Raw genomic sequence first — 24,112 nt, forward strand, 5'->3', positions numbered from 1 at the left:
GGGCGGCCAGTTCTTCCCTCCTTCACCCCAACCATCTTAGATTTGGGCTACCGACAATCTTGGCAACTAAGTTTTTCATTTTTTTCTCATTTATTTACAATGAAAAAAGAAAACGCATTGGGGTGATTCCATGAAATGACAAGAGAAGTGGAAAGGCTTGTTTGGTATTTGCACTCTAATAAAGGTCAAGGGCCATCTCCCTCATTTCGCATCGCCTGCGAGTCTTCGTTGGCAAGTTCTTGAGAGGGCCGAGGCGGAGCGACGGCGGGTGGCGGAAGAGGTACGAGTTAGAAAAAAGGAGAGTCCCACCTACTTTTTGCCGTCTCCCCACCTCACTGGTATCAATCCTCCCACTCCCCACCAAGTGACACAGAGCAGACGCAGCAGCAAATGGCGGCCATCTCCTCTGCTCCTTCCCCACCTTGCTCCGATGCCCTCCGCCTCTCCTCCTCCTCCTCCCCTTCTGCCTCACGGGTCCCCGCCTGCTGCCCATGACCCTTCCTGCGAAGATCCCTTCTGCTCGCCGCATTTCCTGCCATGCCTCGTCTTCTGCCCCATCCCCCGTCCATCAAACAGGTTCGCTCCTCCGTTTCCTGTTCAAGTTCCTCCTGTCTGACCTTTCCTGCGTGGTTCTCTTCGTGTAAGAGCCGCGGAACGAGATATTTCCGGAAATATTTGACCTTTTCTTTCTGCGTGTGTCCTTGTGGGGATCAGCCGTTTGTTCATCCTTTTTGCTGGAAAAAAGTCAGAAATGTTCTTCTTATAGTAAATGATACTCTTCTTCATGTCCCCCTCTCTCTACTTCAATGACTAGTTCAAATAGGTTAATGGTGCTCTAAAGTTTCTGAACTTCAAATGGAAACGCACAGACAGAAAAAAAAGAAAGCTTCTTTTCGTCTGATCGATCAAATTTTCATTATCTGTGTATCTTTGTATTCGGGAAGTTAAGAATATCGATGAGCTATGAAATTATCGTAGGAGTTGGGACAAGATGATGATGATTGTAGAAGATTTTGTGAAACGTCATCGTGCTCTGATGGGGGTCCTACTGTTTCACTCCCATGTTGCATGGCCGTCTCACCCTAGAGTTCCATCTTCTCATGATTTTTCAAGCTTTTGTGAAACAATAAGATGATTCGAAGTACTCCAACTTATTTTATGTTTTTAATTAGGAGAAGAGAAGATAATAATAAAGCAAACCAATATCGGGCACCCTGACTGACGGTCAGCTGATGATGATGTTGATAGTCGTGATTAAGATTATGAAATGTTCCGTTGTTCCTTTCCTTTTTCTCCTAAATTGTGCTATTGAGAACAGGTGTTTTTTTCCCTTTAATTGACGGATGTTGGCCTTTTCGTTTTTTATCCATCTCTTGCCCGAAGATCTTTGTGGAGCTTTCATGGCTTGGAAGCTTGGGCGTCTTTAGTTGGATTTGTTTGATCGAATTGTTCGTAATTGTAATTTGTACATGATGCTTTTTATAATTTCGAACTATTAGCGCTATCCACTTCGATTCTGCATGAGTTTGTGATGTCTTTGGTTAGTTTGCGTTCTAACCATGGTTTATGTTAAGAGTGGTAAGTGCCCGGAGTCAGATATTTCTTGTTTCATATGCTATCCTGGAAAAATTTTCTTGGAGCAAAGGATCTTCATTATGCTTTTATCTTATTATGGTGACATATTTGTTGATATTATTTTGATTTGGTAGTTAGTATCTTAATGCGTCTGCTTCAAATATTGGCTTTTATAACCAAGAAGCTTCTTGCATGGTTTGCCAGTTTAAATTGAATTGCGTGCTGAATTCTTTGTTGTTAGTATAGTAATATTACATATTGTTCTCTTTGTAGGCGTGGAGTTGTTTTTATAGTTTCCTACTTTTTCATGATTAATTTTTGAAGTTCGTGTCTGCTATCCTTAATCATTGAAGTAGATGAGGCCAATCAAAATAATAAGATTTAGAATTTTTTACCATCTTATACTATTATTTTTTTATGAAAGCAGTTACCATTTCATCTAACTTGTAGATAACTAGCTTTACACGAGAACAGAGAGAGAGAGAGAGAGAGAGAGAGAATGTATGTGCATTTCTAGATGAGCTTTTGCCTACCGTAAACACTACTTTTTCTATTTGTAACAAGGCAGAAGAGGAAGGTATCTGAACCATGTAAAAGGACCTTGCACGCCTGAACAAGTGAGTCGGTGTATCTTGTAAAACTTACAAATTTCATTACGAAGGTTAATACGAGGATGAAATTAGTTATTTTCATTGAGAAGACATACTTTCCTACCTGTTCATGATTAACTTTTGAAGTTGATGTCTGGTATCCTTAGTCAATGAAGTCAATACATCAGCCAAAACCAAAACGATGAGATTTATAATTTATTATCATCTTATACTAGTAATTTTATGAAGAACATTACCATTTCATCTTGGATAACTAGCTTCATACACATTTTTAGAAGGAAGTTTTCTTTCACTTCGAGAAGTTTCTTGCATGATTTACAGTTCAAATTTAATTGCATGTGATGAATTCTTTGTTATTACCAATAAGTTAATTTTATATATTGTTCTCTTTGTAGGCATCAAATTGTTCGTGATGCTGATAGGTTCCAAAATCCTTACTAACGTGTTTTCTTTCTTCTCAGGAAAAGAAGGCCTACATGATTTCTTGCACATCAGTGATTTTGATAAATTAACAATAATGAAGATTCTGGACCGTGCTGCTGAAGTAAAGGCCTTACTGAAATCAGGAGACAGGTCATTCCTCCCATTTAAGGGGAAGACAATGGCTATGATATTTACCAAGCCATCCATGAGAACTCGTGTTTCATTTGAAACAGGGTTTTTCTTATTAGGCGGTCACGCAGTATATTTAGGACCAGATGATATCCAAATGGGTAAGAGGGAGGAAACTCGTGATATTGCTCGGGTTCTCTCTGGTTATAATGACATTATTATGGCACGTGTTTTTGCTCATCAGGTATGATGGTGAGTTTCTTTTGTTTTATGCTTAGTGTCTTAAGAGTGGTCTACATGCTTAAGTTGAACTTGTCAATGGCTTTTAAGCTCATGTAATCCAGTTATTGACTATTTTTCTTATGCCCTCCTGTTTGATTGTGTTTTTGGTGTTTACTTTTGTACTTCGACAATCTTGATTATGAATATTTGTAGATTTTGAAGAGCATTTTACTAATGTCTTTGGAGCAGGTTAAGGTATATGACTGGTAGTAGCTAGCAAGTTCACTATCTCTGTTACCTGATAATATCTGGAGCTTGTCATAGGTTGTCCCATCAATATATGATGTGATGAGGACTGAAAATGCAAGTTGTTGCATTTAGTTTTTTCTAGGCAAAGATTTTTTCTTTCTTTTAAAAAAATTTTCTAGTCATAAACTTTCAAGTGGTTTTCTGTTGTGAATTTTTGGCATTTAGATGGAAAACAACTGATGGTTTTTCTAGGAACTTGTGAAACCTTATCCTTGTTTTTATTCTTTTCGTCAAGGTTCATATCTTCTGTGATAACACTTGGACAGTATTCGTGACAAGTAAACATCCCTTTTATTATGTTCTGTTTCTAATAATAAATTATTATATAATTATGGACATGGTTGATTAGTGAAGTGAAACTACAAGAGCTTTGTGGGATGCTTTAGTAATCACGTTCTAGGAAATGTTTTATGGCTTTGAAAAGGATACACCATATAACCTGGCAGTTCTGCTTAACTGTTTCTATGGTTTCCTTCATTACTTTATAGTATTTGTAGCATCATGTTTTTTTTTTCCCGATTTTGAAAATTGAAGCAGAGAAAGATTGTGCTTCCATGTATGTATCATCATCTAGTTAAATAGTTATATTAAACTGATAGTGAACATTTAGTTAACTGCTAAGAGGTATTGACCCCATATGCTTCAATCTGTGTAAAGCCTCCAATCTTGAAATTCAGTTTTATGAGAGCGACATCTGATCTTTGTACAACCGTGAACTAGGACATCATTGACTTGGCAAAACATGCTTCTGTACCGGTCATTAATGGACTTACTGACTATAACCATCCATGCCAAATCATGGCTGATGCACTCACCATCATTGAACATGTAGGTCAACTGGAGGGAACGAAGGTCAGTAGACCATTTGTTACATTTCCATTTTTGTGGCGGCACATATTCTAGACTCATTGCGGTTCCGTTTCACTTAACTGCAGGTTGTATATGTTGGTGATGGTAATAATATTGTTCACTCGTGGCTTCTGCTTGCATCCGTGATACCGTTCCATTTTGTATGTGCCTGTCCTCAAGGATTTGAACCTGATGAACAAACGGTACAGAAAGCAAAGAGTGCCGGTATCAGTAAGATTGAAATTACTAATGATCCAAAGGAGGCTGTCATTGGGGCTGACGTTGTCTATTCAGACGTCTGGGCAAGCATGGGACAAAAGGATGAGGCTGCATACCGCAAGCAACAGTTCCAAGGTTTTCAGGTAAGCCTAATCATATAGTTGGTCACTTATTTTTTTGAGATCTAGGAGTCACTCAAAAAACTATAAAAACGTAATACGCTGAAAGTTCAGTTTCCTTTCAAAAATTGTGAAGAATCTTAGGAGACTTACAAAGGAACTAGCTAATAGATTGATTGTTTTTGTTCCTAACCTTTTTAAGGTTGAAACTAAGCTGCTAAGAGGCACGTTGAGATATGCCAAAATAGAAACCTGAGCCCCGTACAGGAGTGGGTCAGGTTGTACCACACCGGACTAGAGCTCGGAGTGGGTCAGGTTGTACCACACCGGACTCAAGCTCTTAGTTCGGTGGATCCAAAACCCATCTCTTAAGTCATATCCCCTTCAGTTCCAACTCAAAAGGGTTAGGAATCATGATAATCCATCTTTCGGCCAGCCTCATACGATCTTAGATACGGGGACAGAATTTTCAGGATGTTGCAAAAACCCCTAGCCCTAGTTTTGAATAAAGTACAAACTGCATTGTGGAGAAATGAATGAGGCAAAACGGGGATACTATTTACCATTGTCCTAAAATAGCTTGATTGGTTGAACCATGGTCCCAAATATCATTCACGGGTTTTTTGACAAGTAGGTTTTTTTTGGGTTTTTTTTTTTTGAAATTATTCCAGAAAACTCAAGAGAAAATAAAAGTCTAAATGAGAAACTAAATAAAAGATGTCAGAAAAATTAGATAAATGATAAAAATAATGTTTAATGATAAAAATGATTTGATAAATAACTTCATTTAAGTTTAAATTTGATTCTTGATTTCATGATGATATTGATGTAAAAAATGAGAAAAGACAAAAAGACAAAGAAAGAGGTGTGATAAAAACACAATAAATATATTTTCTTATTTTAAAAAATTGCACCTTTTTGGGGCTTTCTGTATTACTTGTTTTTCTTGTTAATATCACGATATTTTTGAAAATATCATATCTGTGACAATGGAGTGACTACAAAGTCACTTCTGTAGTGGTGCATGACAGAACTACCTTTTGCGTGTTTTTTACGAGGACTTGCAAGCCATGTTGGTGTTTGATTTTGGGCCTTTTGGCATCACCCACTTATATCATCTTATATACCATGTGACAGTCTAGTTGATCTACAATAATTTACTCAAATGTGCATAATGTGATTGCAGGTGGACGAAGCACTGATGAAATTGGCAGGACCTAAGGCATACTTCATGCATTGTCTACCAGCTGAACGGGGCACTGAAGTCACAGATGCCGTGATTGAATCATCCCGCTCTATTGTCTTTCCTCAAGCTGAGAATCGCTTGCATGCACAGAATGCTGTAATGCTGCACGCTTTGGGATTATGAAGGTTGCAACCTCAAATATGTTCCCAATTTTGTATTGCTGATAAATGTGTAGCATTGACAATTTTCTACGCTCACTGATAAGCGGACAAAAACATGGAGAATTTTTACATGCTTTTTTCCTTGGGATATAATGCATAAAAAATAACATTAGATTTTGTGGAGCTGTAAAGATTGCAGCTTGCTTCATGAACGCTTCTGCAGAAACTTGCCTACATGTGCATGCATTTAACATACAAGAATAATCTTCAACAGGAGATATGAACATTTACAAGTTTGTTATCATGCACATAGGTTCCATTTGCTCTTCATGCTTGAAAGCTGCACTCCAGAATGCTTCTTGTACAACTGATGCCACTGCACTGATAGACAGGATGGCTTCCTGTGCGTGGAAGTTAGTTTAAAACGGTTGCATTACAATGGAAAAATCTGGGACGATGACATGAAGCTTTTCAACGCTCCTCGGAATTGAATTTGTTCCATGCCTCCTGCAAAAGCATAAATAGGTTATCGTCACAACAATCAGGGTTTCCTCATAATTGAATGTCTACTCGGTTCTCCCAGTGTAGTGTTATCAAACTTATGCTGCAAAACAATTCCAGGGTAGAGGGGCCACTTGCACCAGCGAAACTTCATAGCCGTCTCTTCAAGCATGAAAGAATGAATAGACCATTAGCATCTCTCCTCGCCATTAATTACGTCTTCTATCAATCTCGTCTTTCATGGTTATTTCAAGATAATCAGAAGCACCATTTGTATCAACTCGAGATTTAAAGGCAGGCCACTACGTAACGGAAGGCGCGTCAATAGTGCTATTTCGTACGCACACCACAGATGATAATCAACGCAGTTGTGTACGGAAAGGACGTTTTTTCTAGCATATCATTGATTGTCGAGGACATACCTTGAGTAAATCGAAGACCTTTTCACAAATATACTTCTGTTGAACGGTTGCACCCCGTTGTTGAACCTTGTCAGGATGTACACAAAGGGTAGCCTTCCGATAGGCCTTCTTGACAGCGGCAGATGTTATTATTTCCGTCAGTGGCACAGGCTGCCATCCATTCTCGGGCCCAAGGATCTAAAAGCAATTATTATACAAAATGTGTTATATACTAACCTTCGTGTGTTTAAGCAAAGAGGGACCACCTTTCTTAGCTGGGCTCATGCAATGTGGATAGCAAAATAAAAATGCAGAGAAATTCTTTTGCACATTAAAAATACAGAATTTGGTACTCAGATAAGAACTATACGTACATATTGCAGTGTTGAAAGCAATGCACGCAAATTTCCTTCCTTCCCAGTCGACCACCTTTTGACATCACCATCAAGGCTTTCAGCTAATCTCTATAGTTACGACACACCAAGTTAGTATATGGCACAGCTAAACTTGGTAATGAAAACGCAGTAAGTCATCACGTTCTCACATTTCTTTCTGCCTGCTCCCTTTGAGCAAGAATATCACGAGCTTTCTTGTCCGCAAGAGCTTTTGCCTAACATTAAACCACAGATTAAGTTTCAGCATTGTCCAAATATGATTCATGATCAGGTCGCTCAAAGCAAGAAAATATGTCAAAAGCAGCTTCAACATAATAGATAAGAGCTTGTAGTTTAGTGGGTAGAAAATCCGACAAAACACATTCAAGCAGTACCAGTCAACATGACATAGATAATACAAGTATAAATTCACTTTGACATTTAAACAACTGCAACTGAGACTTAGGAGTAAATGAGTTGGCAACACTCATACCGCACGTTCTGTAGTACGCCGATATCGATCAAACTTTGCCTTTCGCCTTTTCTCTGTCTCTGATCCAAAATAAATTTAGGTAAGTTATGGCCTTTAATAGGACTGCAACAGGTTTCAAGATACGCTACACTTGTTTTTTGATTTGGAAAAAGGTATTATCAGACACAAGATGGAACAGCAGTACGAGTAAATTTGGTATTAAAACAATTAGAGACTTCAAACAGAAAACAAACATACCACTTGATGAAGCATCACGTGTGTTCTGCACCTCCTGCCAGATTTGAAGATTGCTTAGTTCTCAGAAGTAGGATGAACCAGAAAAAACAAACACTAAAGGGCAAAAGTAGTAGGTGAAAAAAAAAAAAAAGGTAAAATATGCTCACAGCGGTAGTGCTCCGAGCACCATTCATTCTCAGGCTTGTCCATCTTCACGATCATTATCTTTTTTCTGCTTATCTCTTAATGCAGCAGCAAACCTCTCGGCAACAGCTCTTTCCATACGCTCCCTTGCCTCTGCAGCAACTTTCTCAACAATTGCTCTTTCAGCAGCTCTTTCACGAGCCTCTGCAGTTGCTTTATCTACAGCAGATCGCTCTGTCCTGAACTTGCCTTCTGCAGAAGTCCTGTCTACGACCTTGGGTTCAGGTGGAGCTTTCTCCCTGGCTTCAACAGTTGCTCTCTCTACAGCTGCTTTTTCCGCCTTATCCCAGGCATCAGCAACTGGCTTATCACGAGCTTCATGAGTAGCTCGTTCAACAGCAATCCTGTCCTTTTCTCTTTCGCGTTCCCTTTCTTTTTCTTCTTCTAGTTTCATTAACCGCTCCATTTCTTGTTCCCGATCCCTTTTCAGTCTTTCCTTTTCCAATTGAGATTTTTCTTTTTCACCTTTTTCATGGATTTCATTGAACTTTCTCATCTTCTGTTCAACTCCTTGAATCTCATTGATTTTGTGAGACATCTTTAATATCTTATCTTTCTCTTCCAATTTATTAACATGTTGGGCTGCTTCCACTTTCTTCTCTTTGATTTCCTGCACAGGAGTTGTTTGAGCAGTATTTTGCCTTTTAGTTGTTGCATCAAGATCATCACCATCCACAAGAATATGAAATGCTTTTTCATTTTGTTTATGCTTATCAGCTGCTTCATTAGCTTTCACGCTGATGTTTTCTTCCTGAAACACTGCCTCTTGAGTAGCCCTTGGTTTGTTCTTCTGAATTTCTTCTTGCTTTCTGGATTCTTGAACATCTTTTAATCCGTTTATTCTCTCTCTCAGTTTGTGATTCTTCCCTGCTGTGGTTAACTCTTCCAGTTTTTCATTTCCTTGGCAGTCCTGACCAACCTTTATCTGCTCCTCCTTTTCTTCCTGCAGCTGAACCTCTTCTTGAGCAACATCTTTTTTGTTCTTGAGCATTTCAACTCGCTTTATGGATTCTTCAGCAGTCTCTAAATCATTTGAACATTCATTATCTTGATGAATCTCCCCTCTTGCAGATATTTTTTCCTCTTCATTTCTTTCCCTCACCATATTATCAGGTGTCAGCTTCTCCTCCTCTTCTTGCTGCTGGACTTTCTCTTTGTTCTCATGCACTTCATCTTGCTCTCTAGATTCTTGAGTTGTCACTGCTCCATGTGAACTTCCACCCTGTTCATGAGGCTCCCTAGTAGTAGCTCTTTGTTCCTCTCTTTCATTTCCTTTGCTTTCTTCCTGAAAAATTTTTTGTTCCTTATTCTCGTCCTGCTGCTGGATCTCTGCTTCTTGAGCAGCCTTTTCGTTCTTCTTATGCACCACATCTTCCTTTTTGAATTCTTGAGAAGTCCTCAATCTATTTGAACATTCTTCCTCATGACTTTCCAGTGTGGAAGCAAACTTTTCCTCTATTTTTTCCTGCTGCCAAGTCTCTTCTTCTTGAGCAGCCTTTTCAGTCTTCTTATGCACCTCATCTTCCTTTTTGAATTCTTGAGCAATCTTCAATCCATTTGAACGTTCCTCCTCATGAGTTTCTAGTGTGGAAGCAAACTTTTCCTCTGTTTTTTCCTGCTGCCAAGTCTCTTCCAGTCCCATCGGTTCTTGAGCAGCCATTTGTTTGATCAGATTCATCTTCTCTTGATTCATGGACTCTTGAGCAGTCTCCAGTGTATCTGAGCATGCTCCCTGTTGATGAATCTCTCCTGTTGCAGTTACTTTTCCATCAACTTCATTTCCCACCCAGTATTTTTTATCAGTTTCTATCTTCTCGCTTTCCATATGCTGCTGAGTTGTTTGAACAGCCTTCATAGTCATACCTGTATCGTGTTCACCCATAATTTGTTTCTTCATACCATCCTCCCTTCCATGAGAACAATGATCAGATTCTACTTTCTTCTCATTTTGCTTCCTTTCACAAATCTCAACAGCTGCATTCTCCATCTTCTCACTTACCCTACATATGTGAACCTCCTCCTCTTGAGTTGTTTGAATAGCCTTCATACCTGTATTGTGTTCTGTCATAATTTGTTTCTTCATACCATCCTCCCTTCCATGAGAACTATGATCAGATTCTACTTTCTTCTCATTTTGCTTCCTTTCACAAATCTCAACAGCTGCATTCTCCATCTTCTCACTTACCCTACATATGTGAACCTCCTCCTCTTGAGTTGTTTGAACAGCCTTCATACCCGTATCGTGTTCAGTCATAATTCGTTTCTTCATACCATCCTCCCTTCCATGAGAACGATGATCAGATTCTACCTTCTTGTCATTTTGCTCCTTTTCACAAATCACAACAGCTGCATTCCCCATGTTCTCCCTTACCCTGCATGTGTGAACCTCCTCCACTTGGTGTTCTCTTCTGTTCGTTTTCTGATCACGGGAATCTGAAACCACACTTGTTCCCTTCCTTGCTTTTTCCTCAGTGCATTTCTGGACAAGGACAAAACTCCTTTCTGTTTTTTGAAGTTCAAAACGCTCCAAGGAGGTTCCACTATTTCCTTGTGCCTGTGTTGCTCAAGACAATGAGTCCCTTCGTTAATTTTGTTCTTATCAGACTCCTTGACAACTTCTGATCCATTCTCCAGACTCTTCTTGGCGCATTCCTCATCCAGGTCAAGACAACTTTGCTTCTCTGGATAGTGAGAATCTTTCTTCGGAGGTCTCCTCTCCTTATGTTCTTCTTGGCAACATTCTTTATACTCACAGTCTGATACTTCAAGAGTCATCTCTAAAGTGCACTCAAAGAATTCTTGAGCACTGTCACATTCTTCTTGCACCTTGTTCCTTTTCTCCTCTCTGTCAGTTTCTTCTTTCTCCATGTTCTTTTTTCCTTTTTGTCTGTGAACTTTTTATTGTTTTTTAGACTATTTTTTCTTCTTTCCCTGAACTCCTTTGCTAGCTTTAGCTTGGCCTTTGCTTCCTCCATCACTTCCTTCATTGCAGCTGCAGAGGCAGCAGCAGCTGAATTCATGTCAACCTCAACATCTAGGAAACGAGGTGAACTCTGTTTTGAGGCCTCTTCTGCTGAGAAAGTTCCTGAAGCAGCCATGGCATGACGTTGTCGACTGCTGTTCCTCCCATTAAGCAAATCACTGTTCTCATAAAAACTGGTGCTTGTACCCAGCCTTTTTTCAGAAATACCTCGCTTATTTGAATCATGCTTGATGCCTAACATGGGAGGTGGTCTTGAAGGAGGTGGCAGTTCCGTAGGCTGAGTCTGAAGGCTAATCTCAGTAACAGACAAAAATACATCCTTTGACTCGTACTTATCAACACCATAGTCATGGTACGAAGGATATACATGTGAATTAACGAAAGGGCCATCTTCCAACTGACAGGGCTTCAACGTGGCATCTAAGTCGTCTTTCTTGAGCTCATGTCTGAACATTTTAGGTAGGGAATTATCTTTAGAGTCACTTAACAAGGTTCTCTTTGGCGACTTCAAATCGGCTATATTGTCAAGCTTTATTTCTGCTACCTTTTCAGTGACAATAGATGCACTGCTTGCATTAATGCTACCTTTTGTGTTACGAGTCTCCACAGAGGAAAGTCAGGATCAACCACAATTGTGCTCTTTGAAGCAGCATCGAGTTCTGAAACAAGCATTTCCCTTTGGGCATTCTCTTTGCTTTTGTGATTTATTATTTGAGGTGACATATCCAACTGCATTTGGTTACCACACAATTGCTGATTTGCAGATTTTGAAGCAACTGAGATGTTCTCTGAAACAGAGGTAGAGATTCCATCTGAATTGTCCATGCGAATACTGGAAATTTTGGTAGGAACCTTCTCTAAGGCTTCTTTTCTCCATCAACTCTGTTAAAAGAAAATCTCAGATCACTTTGTTGATGTCTTCTTCAACAAAGCAGAACATACAGATAGGCCAACATAACAATGAGCATGGCATTAACCACATGAATAAAGGAGACACTGAGAAAGAAGGCATAGTGGCATCAGTTTGAAGTTTGTATACACAATATAATGTTAATGTTCCATATCTTACTATAGAAAGTGCAAGAGCATAAATCCATGCACATAAGGTGAAAAGAAAAAATAAGTCACTTTTTTCTGCGCTAGACAAATACCGTTGGGATCAGGTCATAATCGGTTCTCCAAATGAATGCATGTCTACTTGTCTAGTAATGCTAACATTAGGTTGTTCATCAACTCTCCAGCTAGGGCATCTTGAAAATGGTGCTGGTACAACATGCTCAAGTCCATGAAGAGGATGCACCAAATCCATCATGTTTGGCACTGATGGCTCAAAAGGAAACGTAGATTCTTGTTATATACATTCATTTAGTCCATATATTAGTCACCCAAATGCATGTCATGTCCTCTCAGTAATACCTGAGCTTCATTTCTGACCTTTCTTCTTGCTCTTGGGATTGGCCAACTTTTGCTTCTACATGTACATTCAGAATTTACAATTTATTGAATGTACTTAGTCTTACAGCTTTGAGAACTACCATCGACCAAATAGAGATGAGAGGCATCAACTAATGACAATCTATTAAAGTTTCCTACCCAGACCCAAAAGACATGATACTACAGCTCGCATATTTATACTTTTCATAGTTACAGAAATCTTGCAAAGAGCTCACAAGTTGAATTAGGAAGTGAATTTCTTTTATGCTTTTAAAGCTTCAGGAAGAGTTAGATTCACCAATATAAGCCGAACGTTCATAACATTAGGATCATTTTCATGTCATAACTTAAAAGAACTGCTATTCATTTTCCATTTGTTCGATTTTTTTTTTTTGGTTCAAAACACTAAAGTACATACTCGTTCAGTAGAATCCACCTTTCCGTTCTTATTCTTTCCACATACGCTTCGGTCATATTTGACATTGATCAGGCTTTCCAATTCACTTCTTACCCTAGTATTTCATCGCTAACCTACGGAGTTGACCATTCCTCCTTTTCTGTTTTATATGTATTTTTCAGCCGGGAGATCCTTGTACCCGTTTCAAAAATAACTAAGAGAAGAACAAGAATGACGGAGTTGATGAACATAATCCTTGATACGACATCCTTTCCTCGCTCTTTCTAGACAAAGACGACCAATATCCATGTTCGTTGCCAAAACCAAGCAGAGCTTCTCCTTTTACTTGAAAGACGTGCAGCGTTCCGGCTCTGCATCCCTTCTACGAGTAGATTGCGAACAAAATCGACACAGCAGAACGCAGAAACAGAGAACCCAAAGTCAAGTGAGAAAAAGAAAAACAAGAGCTCAAGTATTAGTCACCATGACAGTAGTAGAGTGATGATGGAAGTGGCAGAAGCCACAAAAATAGGAGTAGCTGTAGAAGCTGCAACAGTTGCAGTAGTAATAGTAGTAGCAGCAGCAGCAGTAACAATAGTGGTGGTAGCACTAATGTAATAGCAGTGAAAGACAAGGAACGATTTCTAGTTCCAGAAAGAATCAACTAAGGACGAAAAGAATGAAGCAGAAAAGGAAACACTCACACATAGCGGGCTTTCTTAGCAGAATCACCCCTAAAACCCTTCATTTCAGCAGTGGCCTGAGATCGTCCGAGCAGCTCGTCGAGCGAGACAGTGAAATCACAAGCGAACCCGCCAAAGATGTCCGCATAGGAGTCGCCGGAGACTAGCGCGACCTCGCCGTCGTAGTCGCTGGCGAGCTCGAGGAACGGCACAGGAGGCGTCTTCTGAGCAGGGGAAGGACCACGGAATATCTCGGCGTAGTCGTCGACGCAGGGGGAAACGAGGGGACAGTGTATTTCGGGGGACCGCCGAATACGTCGTCGTAAACGGTCCGAGTAGGAGGGAAGCCATTGCCATTGGCGGCCTTCTTTCCGCTGTGTGCACGGAAGCCATGGCGGCCTCTCAGGACTGATGGCCTCACCTCCTCCATGGCGGAAACCTCCCCACAAGCCGGAAGAGAGACAGAGGGGATTCAGAACAAAGAGGAGGGAGGAAGGGCGCGGGGAAGAAGACGGTGACGGTGGTGCTGAAGATGGTACTATTATTTTTGTTCCAATTTTTTTTTTTTTTTGTCCTCCTCTTCTGCTTTTATACCTTGAAAGTTGTACTCCAAACACCCCAGAATTTGGTCTCCTTTATTTTCCTTTTCTCTGCCTCCTTTCCTTCCTTTTCCCCTTTTCTCTCTCTGGCTCTCTGGTTCATCGTCTTCTTTCCGTCCCACGGCGATCGGCGATTTTTTGGCGATATTGGCCTTAATACGGAGGGTGGAGACCCGGGATTCGTGGAAAAATTACGTAAACAACCTTCACGAATTGATAAAAATGCTATGGTTTGAAAAGAAAATGGAGGGCGTGGGAAGGAGACGGGGGCGCACAGTCATGTCACGGCTGGCTGTTTGTTTTATTATTATTAAATGACTACAGAAGACGGGGACATCCCAGCCACGGCCTACTACTTCTTCCTTCTTCCCTTTTCCCGTTGCTAACTTGAAAAGAAAAAGCAGGCACACGCCGGCCGGCCCTCTCTCTCTACTCTGTTGGCCCCGGAGAAATTCTCCGGCCGGTGCGTGAGAGATAGCAGTTTGAGCAGTTTGGGTAGCTGCTTTGATGAGAATCATGCTTGCCTGAATCAGCCGGTGCGCATTCTCTTACCCAAGCAACTCAAGCCCCTTTCAATATGTGCGTCAACTCGCTGACTCTGCCCCATATTATAAAAAGTTCAACCACGATAAACATTTCGTTTTAAAATTTTTGGAATAATTGGAATTGTTTAAAAGTTACCAGTACATGCTGAAAACGAATGCGTAGGCCGGCATAAAATTGGTTTTCTTTTTCTATACAACAGTGATTGTGGTCTAATGGGGGTATATATATATATATATGGAGAGAGAGAGAGAGAGAGAGAGAGAGATTAAAAAGTCCAATAAGTTGACGTATCATTGTGGTCAAGCATGAAACACATTGGAGTTGCTAGCTTTCACCTTTTTGGTTAAACATCTAAAGCATAAAACTTGAAAGTGTACTTTCTTCTTCTTTTTTTAATTTGTGGAGCAACTTTTTTCAACGAACCAACTGAGCGGATCATGCCTCCCATTCGGATCTGCTGAAATAATGGATGACGATGGCATTAGTACAAGAGTTCCAAACTCTCTCTCTCTCTCTCTCTTAACTCTTAAGGGCATGTTGCTTTCAATCTGCTCGTGAAGTTGAACTCTGGAATCCTCCTTTAGGCTACCAAAAACCTAATTTCTTTATCAAAACAAAAACTGAAAATGTAGTTCTTAATATTTCTCTGCATGTATGTCTTGAGGGCAAACCCAAGATCTTAATTAGAAATTCTTGTTTCTCAAATTAATTGCGCAGACATAATAAATTATATATATATATAAATATATCATTGCTTCCTGTTCGGGCTTCATTCGTCACCTTTTGTTTTGTCCTGCTTCCTTCTTTAGAAGCCTTATAATATTGAAGTCTGCCCTTCTTCTGGTCTTCTTGTGTTTTTTTCTCTTTTACTGGAAAAAGGCAAAACGCAGGCTAACTTTGACAGATGAATCTGCTAATTGGTGGAAATATATCACCAATACAAGCAATTAGACTTGAATCTGTAATGTTGCTGCTAAAAAGGAGTTGATTTCGACTGCGCAATTGTATTCTGCAAGTGGGCAGCCATTGCAGCAAAGTTGGTAAGGCTCCAACCGGCTAAAACAAACCGACACTTTCATTCCCACTCCTCACAAGTATGAAGTACCCTTTACTTGGAAACGGAAGCTGGCTACTTAGGTGGGTGTTGGGGCAATTCTGCTGAAAATTCTCGTGCCTGTTGTTGCGTAAACTGCCTCCATATGGTTACGTTACTTGCTGCTGAGATATTGTTAGGTAAGAACACATGAATATTTCCGATTCACACAAATATTTGGGTTGCTTGAATTGGAGATCTGAATGAGAAGATTGCTTCCATAGGCTCCACCAGTAAACGAAGTTGTGAGGAAGGGGAGGACGTGTTTGTATGTGACGGAGAAGAGTTGCTTTCTGCAAACTGCAAACAAACACTTGGTGTCTTCTTATGGGCGACTGACTATACGTCTTCTCCCCGGATTGCATTAAAGCGCCAAGAGAACTGAAAAGAACGTTTGTGTTGTGCGCATCACGTTTAACTCATGCCCGCCTCTTCTCAACGGATATTAAATCCGAGATTTGGAGGTTTTTTGTTTGTCTTCTGGTGGAGACCGTTTGTGGGGAAATTAACATTTTGGGTGGCAGTACTTTGCGGCCAACGTCCGACAAAGGGCCTCTACTTTCTCTATTTTATTTTATGCGCACGAGCAATAGGTTCTGGAGACAACTACCAAACGAGGAAGGCTTCTCTTCTCCTCCCTTCTTCCCATTAAAGAGACATATATATATATAGGCTCCAGTGAGACGACCGTATTACCTTTCCCTTCATGTAGAAGCCATGGAGAAGAATTAGCATGTCCAAGGGTTGATTGGAGTTCTTTATCTTGTTTTGTTTTGTTAGGAACTCCAGTCCACTTTTGAATATAAAGATATATATAGTTGGATCTATGTTTATGTAACGTGATTCGAATAGTTATAAATTTGTAATTGGATCCAAAACCATAGGCCCCGCCGCTTCCCTCTATTTAAAGGAGCATAGAGTTCATCTGAGATGAAAAAGTCATTTTTAGGTTGTGTTTGATAGCTTCGGATCTTAAATTTGATGTTGCATTAAAAGATGTATTTTGAGAAATTTTCATTTTGTTTAAATCGATACTATGTGTTAAAAATCTGTTAATTATTTTATTGTCTTGCTTTATTTTAATCTCAATTTCTGTTATTTATTTTCTGCTTTTATTTCATATATGTCGTCCTTCTTTACCCTAGTTGTGACTGCTCCATCATACACATCTCAACATGGTCACTAGGCTTTTAAGCGGTAAAGATTTTGTTTGAAGATCTCCTTACCTTGCAATAATCTTTTTGCATCTCTTTTATATATATATATATATATATATATATAAAAGAGAGAGAGAGAGAGAATTTGAAATGTGATCAGTACAAACAAAAACACAAAAACCGTCACTTCTTTCTCTCTGACAGACTGCACTCATGTTAAAAATTAAAATAAAAAGTTATGAGGGCGTTGCTAGAGATAAAAAGGGAAAAACTTGGGTCGTACTGCCCACCCGACGGTTCGGCCCTACCGATCGGCCTAACGGCAATCTGTTGGTCAGATGGGATCGGAGCAGAGAAAGAGGGGGAATTAGGTAGAGAGCGAGAGCACGGTTCTGCCGGCGGCTGAGTGGGTTAGGGAGGGGAGGGGCAGTTTCGGTAATCCGGTTAGGGTTTCGGAATCGGCGTAGCGGCGCGGGCTTCCGAGGAATCCACAAATCGGCGAGTTTTTTTGGGCTCCTTTTCCTTGCGCTTAAAATATAGCCCTGTGAGGCCCCATCTTTTACATTTTTGGCCTTCCCTTTATATTTAGTTATTTTATAGGTTGGGTGTGTTTTCAAAGGGGGCCGCGGGAAAGAGTTGCGGCGGGAGGGTGATGGATGGGGCCTTTTGTTCCTTTCAAACGCGCGTGGGGCCAACACATGCTTTCGCCGGCATCTTGTAGAGACTCCCTTCACTTAGCCTCGAATTACTGTCACGTCCTTGCCCTTGCCCTGCCCCCCCACGGCCTACCACCTCTCACCTTCATTCCGTTTGTTTGTGCTTGTTGAGGATGTAGGGACACGTTTGGACCACTCAAACACTAGATTGAACTTTTTTTCAAAACGTTTAAAGCAGTGTTTATGTATATATGAGGTATTTGTGAATATCAATCTCTTTTTGTTGCCCTACCTGACCTGGATTAGTGGCGCATCAAAAGAAAAGTTGCGTCAAGTCAATTCGATTCTTGTGAGCGCTATTTTCCTTTTCCTGTATTGTATGGAGGTAGAACATTTTATCGAATAGAACATAGATTTAGTTTTCTCCAAACACTAAAGCAGCCCTGGACTCTAGGCATTAGAGGGGGGAGGGGAGAGGTTTAGCCCTCTCTTTTAAGCCATAGGTCATAATCCTTTCACTAACTGTGTAATTCAAATCGACCCTAAGAAATGTTACTTTTATTTTAAGGGTAGACAAACCGTTGGTACCCATTTTGGGGTCAGACAAGTCTACATATATGTATGTGGGTTTTACTGTTTAGACCGTTGCGTCCTGTCTCTTCCTCGCAAATGTGTCTGATGAACCGTCGATTTTCTTTGTCCCTAATAAGCTAAATAAAATAGTGAATTTAAGAGTATGGGCAGATTATGGGTTAAGAATGAAACGGTACTCAAATAAATGGGCATGTTCCAATGTCCATGTCGTCGGTTCACTTAAAGTCATAGTAAATCTCCTTGAATTCTTTGTATTTTACCAACTCTTTTGAAACCACTTGGCCACTTGGGGATGCTACTAATTGTTGAATGTTGCGAAACGTGACCTCTTCTTCTTCTTTTTTTATCCATTGATGGGCAAGTTGGGTATTAAAATTTTACATCAATGGAGATGGAGATGGAGATGGCCGGGGGATTTGAACGTTTTTTTATGACGTTGGACACTCTAGTGAAGTGGGTGAAAGCTCCTGTTAGCTACTTTTTTTTTTTTTCTCAATGCCTTGCACATTTCTTATAAGTTATATAACCTTTGCCTCTTAAGGGCGGTTTGGAAAGAGGAACAATGCTTTACTATTTTATTAATTAATATAATACTTTTTAAAATGTCTAATAAATCTAACCTTTTTTTGTGTGTTTAGATGTGTGAGATAATAACAAACGGTCTCTTAATATATTATTTATTCATGATCGAATGCCCGCTATGACATCATTTGGTGGGTCTACCTTTGTTGGACTAGTTTAGCTCCTCTCCCGCCTTAGTGGCCCCCAATTTGATGAGCTAACTCGGTGTTGTAAAGCACCAAATGTTAATGTTGTTCCTGCTTTCTTACAATTACAATTATCTAAGTGGACTTGTGAAAAAGGAAGGTGGACTCTTAAAAAATCTAACCAATGACGTCATTCCTCAACTTAGAATGCACATATCCAAGAGAGTTTAGCACAATGAGGGAGCAGTTGGGTTAGCAAATATTGACACCCGCATACTTTTCTTTTCATTATTAATATTATTGTTTTAATTTGAGAAGATGGGATTGCTTTTAGAAAAGTGGTCACTCTCTCTCTCACTAAACTACTGCACCATATCATATCCATGAGAGTATGATTGTGATGTATCGTTTGATAAGAAGAAGCATTCAGCAGGGTTTATTAGTTAAGAGACCATTAGCGGCATAGTGGAGTCCGTCATTGCATTTACAACGGAGGCTGTATGGGATGACGAGGGAGAACCAAGAAAAGGGATGGCCTGGCACGTAAATAGGGGATGGAAGGGAGGGGTGTTTTCGGTAGTGGGTTGGGCACATGGTGCCGCCGCCTGGGTGGGGTCAGTGGGCTCCATTTTCTATTGCTTCTGTCCCAGCGGCAGCGCCGATTGAACCTCTCCTCCTCCTCCTTTTATTTTATTTTATTTATTTTTGAGAATTCGACTGGCAAAAGGGGCGCGCGCCTTGGTTCAGCTCAGCAGCCGCGAGGAATTCTCGAGAGTTACATGGAGGAGAAAAAAAAAAAAAAAAAAAACCCCTAAAATGACATGAGTGGGGTCCACAAGCCGCTGAGCTGGAGCCTGCTCAGGCACGAACTTGCACGTCCTCCTCGGGTCCCATGCAGCTCCTCCCAAACTACCTAAACCCCCACTCTTCCTCAACATTTCCACAACGAAACCCCGCACCCATGTCAAGTAGTATCGCCAACATCTCGTCATATATTTTGGACTTGTAGCCAAAAAAAATTCATTTTTACTGTATGTTTTCCCTGTTTTTCTTTTTTTATTTTTTACAAAATAATTGGAAAGCGGGGTCCAGCCGGCCACCGCCCAATCTTTTGACCTTTCACCGGCCGGCCGTCATCTTCTACTTTTTAAAGAGATAAATTGAAGTTCCGAGAAATAAGGCGAGATTTTCAAAACTCGCCTACTTTTTTATTTTTTTGGGTTCATACCCGTCGTAGAAGTAGAAGCAGGGCCTGTGGTTTCTGTAATTTTGCTTCCCCAGTAAAATTTGCCAATATAATAAGCAATTAAAAATCGTCACGAGATTTTGAAGGACGTTTCGTGCCTGCGGGTCCCACCGGCTCCAGGTAGAGACCAGGGGAGTTCCCGGTTTAGGACTTAGGAGGATCCCATTCCCCCGGTCGGACCAGCAAACGGGTCCCGCCATCGTATCCCCTTCCCACCTGACATTATATGTATCTGGGCTCCAGCTGTGCCCGCCCTTCCTCGTGGCAATGGTGGAGCAACTTGAGTTTGGATCCGATCTGGTCTGGGTCCATCCCAGACAGGCCACGTCAAGCAGTCTGGACACAGTACAGGCCGAGCTGGCTCGGTGCCTTGACCCAGCCCTCCACGGACCAACTTGCGGCGTGTAGGCCAGCCCTGTTCCAGTCTGCTAATTTCAACGGGGAGCAAGATTCACATCCATGCGGTTCGAACTGATGACCAGGCGCGTTCACATGGAGCCGATTATGGTTCATCCGTCTGTATTCGTAGAATCAGAATTCACTGTCACTGCTGGATGCTGGATTGGTCAAGGTCGTGACTGGACTCTGACAAGGGCGGAAGGAAAGGACGCATCATCATCCGAGGATGGGCACAAGATTACGAGCCTTAACCGACCACCCCCATCAGACCACATGCTCTGCCCCCACACACCACTCAGCTGGCTTCCATCTACTCCACCCAGTCGTCGGCGCCGGTCGTAATCTGGATCTGCACCTGGTTCAACGGTATTCGGCTAGCGCGATTCGGGTCCGCTCTCTCCATGAAGCAGGGCAGGGTAGCTTCGGAGAGCCAGTGGAGAAGAAAAGCGCAGGAGGGTCACGGGAGGAAAGGGACAACCGCCATGTCTGGAGGGGAGCGAAGACCGGATTGGGCGAGGAAGCGGAGACCGGTTCGTACATCACAGTGAAGGTAGAGAGCGTGCATGGCCATGGCATGACGAGGTAGCGCATAAGTGTGGACAAGGCAAATGGCCGCCCCACTGCATGCCTTCTCTTTTTTTTTTACTTTCTTTAGTTTGGGGAGGGAGGAGTTGTTGGAGAAGAAGACAGGTTACATGTTGCAATGCCTACCCATGCAGATCGTACCCCAATCTCTTACAGCTTACACCCTTCCGAGGACAAGGCCAACGCCTACACCGACGAGTTCTCTCTTCTCTTTCTCGCAGAGTGAAACCCATGGCTTGCAATCATTGAGGAGGGCTACTGTTGAAAGGACAGATATCATCTTGAAAGCACTGTTGCTTGGCCACCATGTGAACCCCCCTCTGCTCTTGCTTTATCTGAAAAGAAAGGGTGTGACTTCTTCTTTCAGGGCCAAATTCTGGGAGTCATCCCTCTCTCTCTCTCTCTCCCTCTCTAGCCATGAATTTCCTACCACTAGCTGCCAGTTCATAGAATTATGAAAACAGGACAGCCAAAAGCGCTCCAGTTGCATTTGGAGACTGATTGGATATTTGGTGGGGGATCACTGGCTTTTCAGAGCTTGGTAGGGGCACTGGTAGTAGAGACACTGTTTGAGGCTGTTTAGATGATGTTTTTATGCTTGAAGTAGCGAAAAATTTCCACAAGAAATTTAGAAAACCTCTTACAGATTTTGGCATTTGTGATGCATGAAAAGAGTTCCCGGATGCTACCTTGCTTTCGTGTTTCTTCTTTAGTACTTATATATTGAGATGTTAATACAGAACTGTGATCACGTGACCTGATCATGCAGCAAAAAACATAGGTTAGGCGAATATAGTGTTTCACATTGCCAAGCAACTACAGTGGTTAACCTTCTCCATGCTCTTAACATCGGCACTTACTGTTTCACCGGGTTCTATCCAATTGCTTGTCCATTAATTTATGTTGAGAGCAGTAGTACATGTATTTGCTCGAGTATTGGTTCCGGTTTGGCATTCCGATGTGACACCGACGGGCCAATGGTCCCGTTCTCACTGTGGACTCTGAAACAATGCCCTTTCTCTTGGCTAACTTAATGGGCCTACTCGAACATTGTTCGTTTCTTGTGTACTCCTGATCATTGGTTTAAACAGACGCCAGTTACATCACTCCAGTACGTTCTTCTAAATGTGGCATTAATGGTGCCGATAATTTCTGCGAGGCCTGTACATTTAGACGCCAGAAATATTGGTGGTGGTTATGCTTGGCCAACTCTAACCTACCGGTGTAAATTAATATTAGGAATAGCACATCAATTCACAGCTTCATTCTCCTGACCAAAATTGGTTCAGTTGACTCCACGCCAAACTTTGTCTTACCTGCAACTGTTTTCCTTTTAAAATCACATATGCTTCATCATTTGGTCGATTATGGTTTTTAAAATTTCCTTGTCATTGCATGTAGTTATCAGTGGAGAGATGTTCGTCCGTTTGCTCCTGAGCCATCTGCAGCCCAACGACGTTTATAGTACTACAAGAACAAAATTTGATGACCATAGCCTACCTGTTTACACCACCGCATGATAATCAATTTTAAGAGTTTTGTTTTTCTACGATGGTAACTGACAGGCTGCAGGGTGGTGATAATTAAAAGATGGTGGGTATGAAATCATGAATTGGACAACAGCATTATTGTCAAGAAAGCAGGATATCAATGGATGACCTCTCATATGCACAATCAACATATATCACGTTTGATTTCTGTGGGCACACCGGCAATCAGCTACTAGCTAGTCTACTGTGGCGACACCACACGAGCTTTTTCATCTCCATCGCATTCTGATTACCTGCACCACAGACAGAGCTCGTCAGTTGTAATAGTCTGAGTAACTCGATCAATATTAATCGCACCAGAGAGGCATACAACTTTTAGGTGTCGAATGGAAAGTGATACATGAAAGTAAATATATTTTTAAGTCCATGATTGGAATCAATCATGACAACAAGAGTACTTCTCGGCCCAATGCGCATGCAATCAGAAGGGACATCGTCTAATTGGAAAAGGAGAAGAAGAAAAGCAAAAAAGATGCGATGGCATTCCTAATAACATATAACTACATGATTACTAGCGACAATCGATCGATATAATAATAACCATTTTCTTATGACGAAGAGAAAGCTGGAGGTGGAACATGGCACAATCGAGAGCTGCCTCTCGTTTGTTGTCCCCAGTCACTTCTCTTTCACAGCAATGGGAAACGTATGAGATTTTTATAAAGCAAAGACCTACCATTCAAGACATGGCTCATGAAGTGTGCTGCAGACTGGTAGCTAGCATGCACGGGAAGCCTACCGACAATGAACTGTTTCTCAACGCATAAATCATTTCAAACTCATCCATTCGATCGTTATCTGTTGCGGCAATTGGATGACAGCGAGTTATTCTGCTGGTGAGAATCATTCAATTGCCAATAGCAGAACCTTGTCATCGTCAAATTGATGTGGCCGATTGGAAAATGCCAAACCATCAAACAGCTGGAAACTTTCCTGCAGAATTCCTCAAATGTCTAGGAATTAACTACGAAGTATTACAAGAAAGAAGTTGGCAATAGCACAGAAAGGGAATAATTGGATGCATGAGAGATGATCAAATGAGGACGAGAAGAGGCAGTACAATGCTTATGCTTTTGGGAAGTGATATGAGGCCATCCTGTCTCACAAAGAGAAGATGGTAGGCTAATAAACCAATCCTAATAAGTATCTAAACCTTTAATTTGTCCAGAACAAACTCAAATGCAGAAAATATTGTCTACAACTTCTAATGAGTAGGTCTATTTTCCTAATATAAGTCTCTCCTTCTCTCTGAGAAACCTTTCTGCTTGCGATTGATGGAGCATGTTGGTAATCGTCAGCTCAGCTCAACAGGCAGGCCTGATGGTACTCTGAACAAGTGATCAATATACACCAGATATGCGAGCACCACCACCCAGATATGCTTGAACGGAGCATCAGCTCATGAGATAGCTAGCAGAAATGGTTCATGTTCCCGGGCTTGCTCAAGTCTCTCACTACTACTTGATTTACATATGAGACTTAGTTGATAAC

The 24,112-nt window shown here is 41.2% G+C and overlaps 2 protein-coding genes across 2 annotated transcripts; one reads left to right on the plus strand and one right to left on the minus strand.

The window, feature by feature from the left end:
* Window positions 1-169: 169 nt before the first annotated feature.
* Window positions 170-5,980, plus strand: LOC116268365 (ornithine transcarbamylase, chloroplastic). Its single transcript, XM_031650037.2, has 5 exons — window positions 170-576; window positions 2,648-2,982; window positions 3,990-4,121; window positions 4,205-4,480; window positions 5,643-5,980. The coding sequence occupies exons 1-5, from the start codon at window positions 492-494 to the stop codon at window positions 5,823-5,825; spliced, it is 1,011 nt and encodes a 336-aa protein (XP_031505897.1). The 5' UTR covers window positions 170-491; the 3' UTR covers window positions 5,826-5,980.
* Window positions 5,901-14,082, minus strand: LOC116268366 (auxilin-like protein 1). Its single transcript, XM_050075424.1, is given in 12 exon segments — window positions 5,901-6,310; window positions 6,727-6,903; window positions 7,080-7,169; window positions 7,250-7,315; window positions 7,573-7,631; window positions 7,810-7,843; window positions 7,956-7,993; window positions 7,996-10,546; window positions 10,872-11,586; window positions 11,840-11,857; window positions 13,511-13,775; window positions 13,778-14,082. Coding segments are annotated over 12 exon segments (4,191 nt in total). The 5' UTR covers window positions 13,920-14,082; the 3' UTR covers window positions 5,901-6,274.
* Window positions 14,083-24,112: the final 10,030 nt, after the last annotated feature.

The sequence above is a fragment of the Nymphaea colorata genome, unplaced genomic scaffold, assembly GCF_008831285.2.
Source record: "Nymphaea colorata isolate Beijing-Zhang1983 unplaced genomic scaffold, ASM883128v2 scaffold0240, whole genome shotgun sequence".
NCBI classification, from domain to species: Eukaryota; Viridiplantae; Streptophyta; class Magnoliopsida; order Nymphaeales; family Nymphaeaceae; genus Nymphaea; species Nymphaea colorata.

Bases quoted from the DNA above. Each gene is read 5' to 3' on its own strand.
- LOC116268365 (XM_031650037.2), top strand. From the start codon at position 492: ATGACCCTTCCTGCGAAGATCCCTTCTGCTCGCCGCATTTCCTGCCAT. The intron at 577-2,647 runs GTTCGCTCCTCC...CTTTCTTCTCAG, and splicing joins ATCCCCCGTCCATCAAACAG to GAAAAGAAGGCCTACATGAT. The intron at 2,983-3,989 runs GTATGATGGTGA...ACCGTGAACTAG, and splicing joins CACGTGTTTTTGCTCATCAG to GACATCATTGACTTGGCAAA.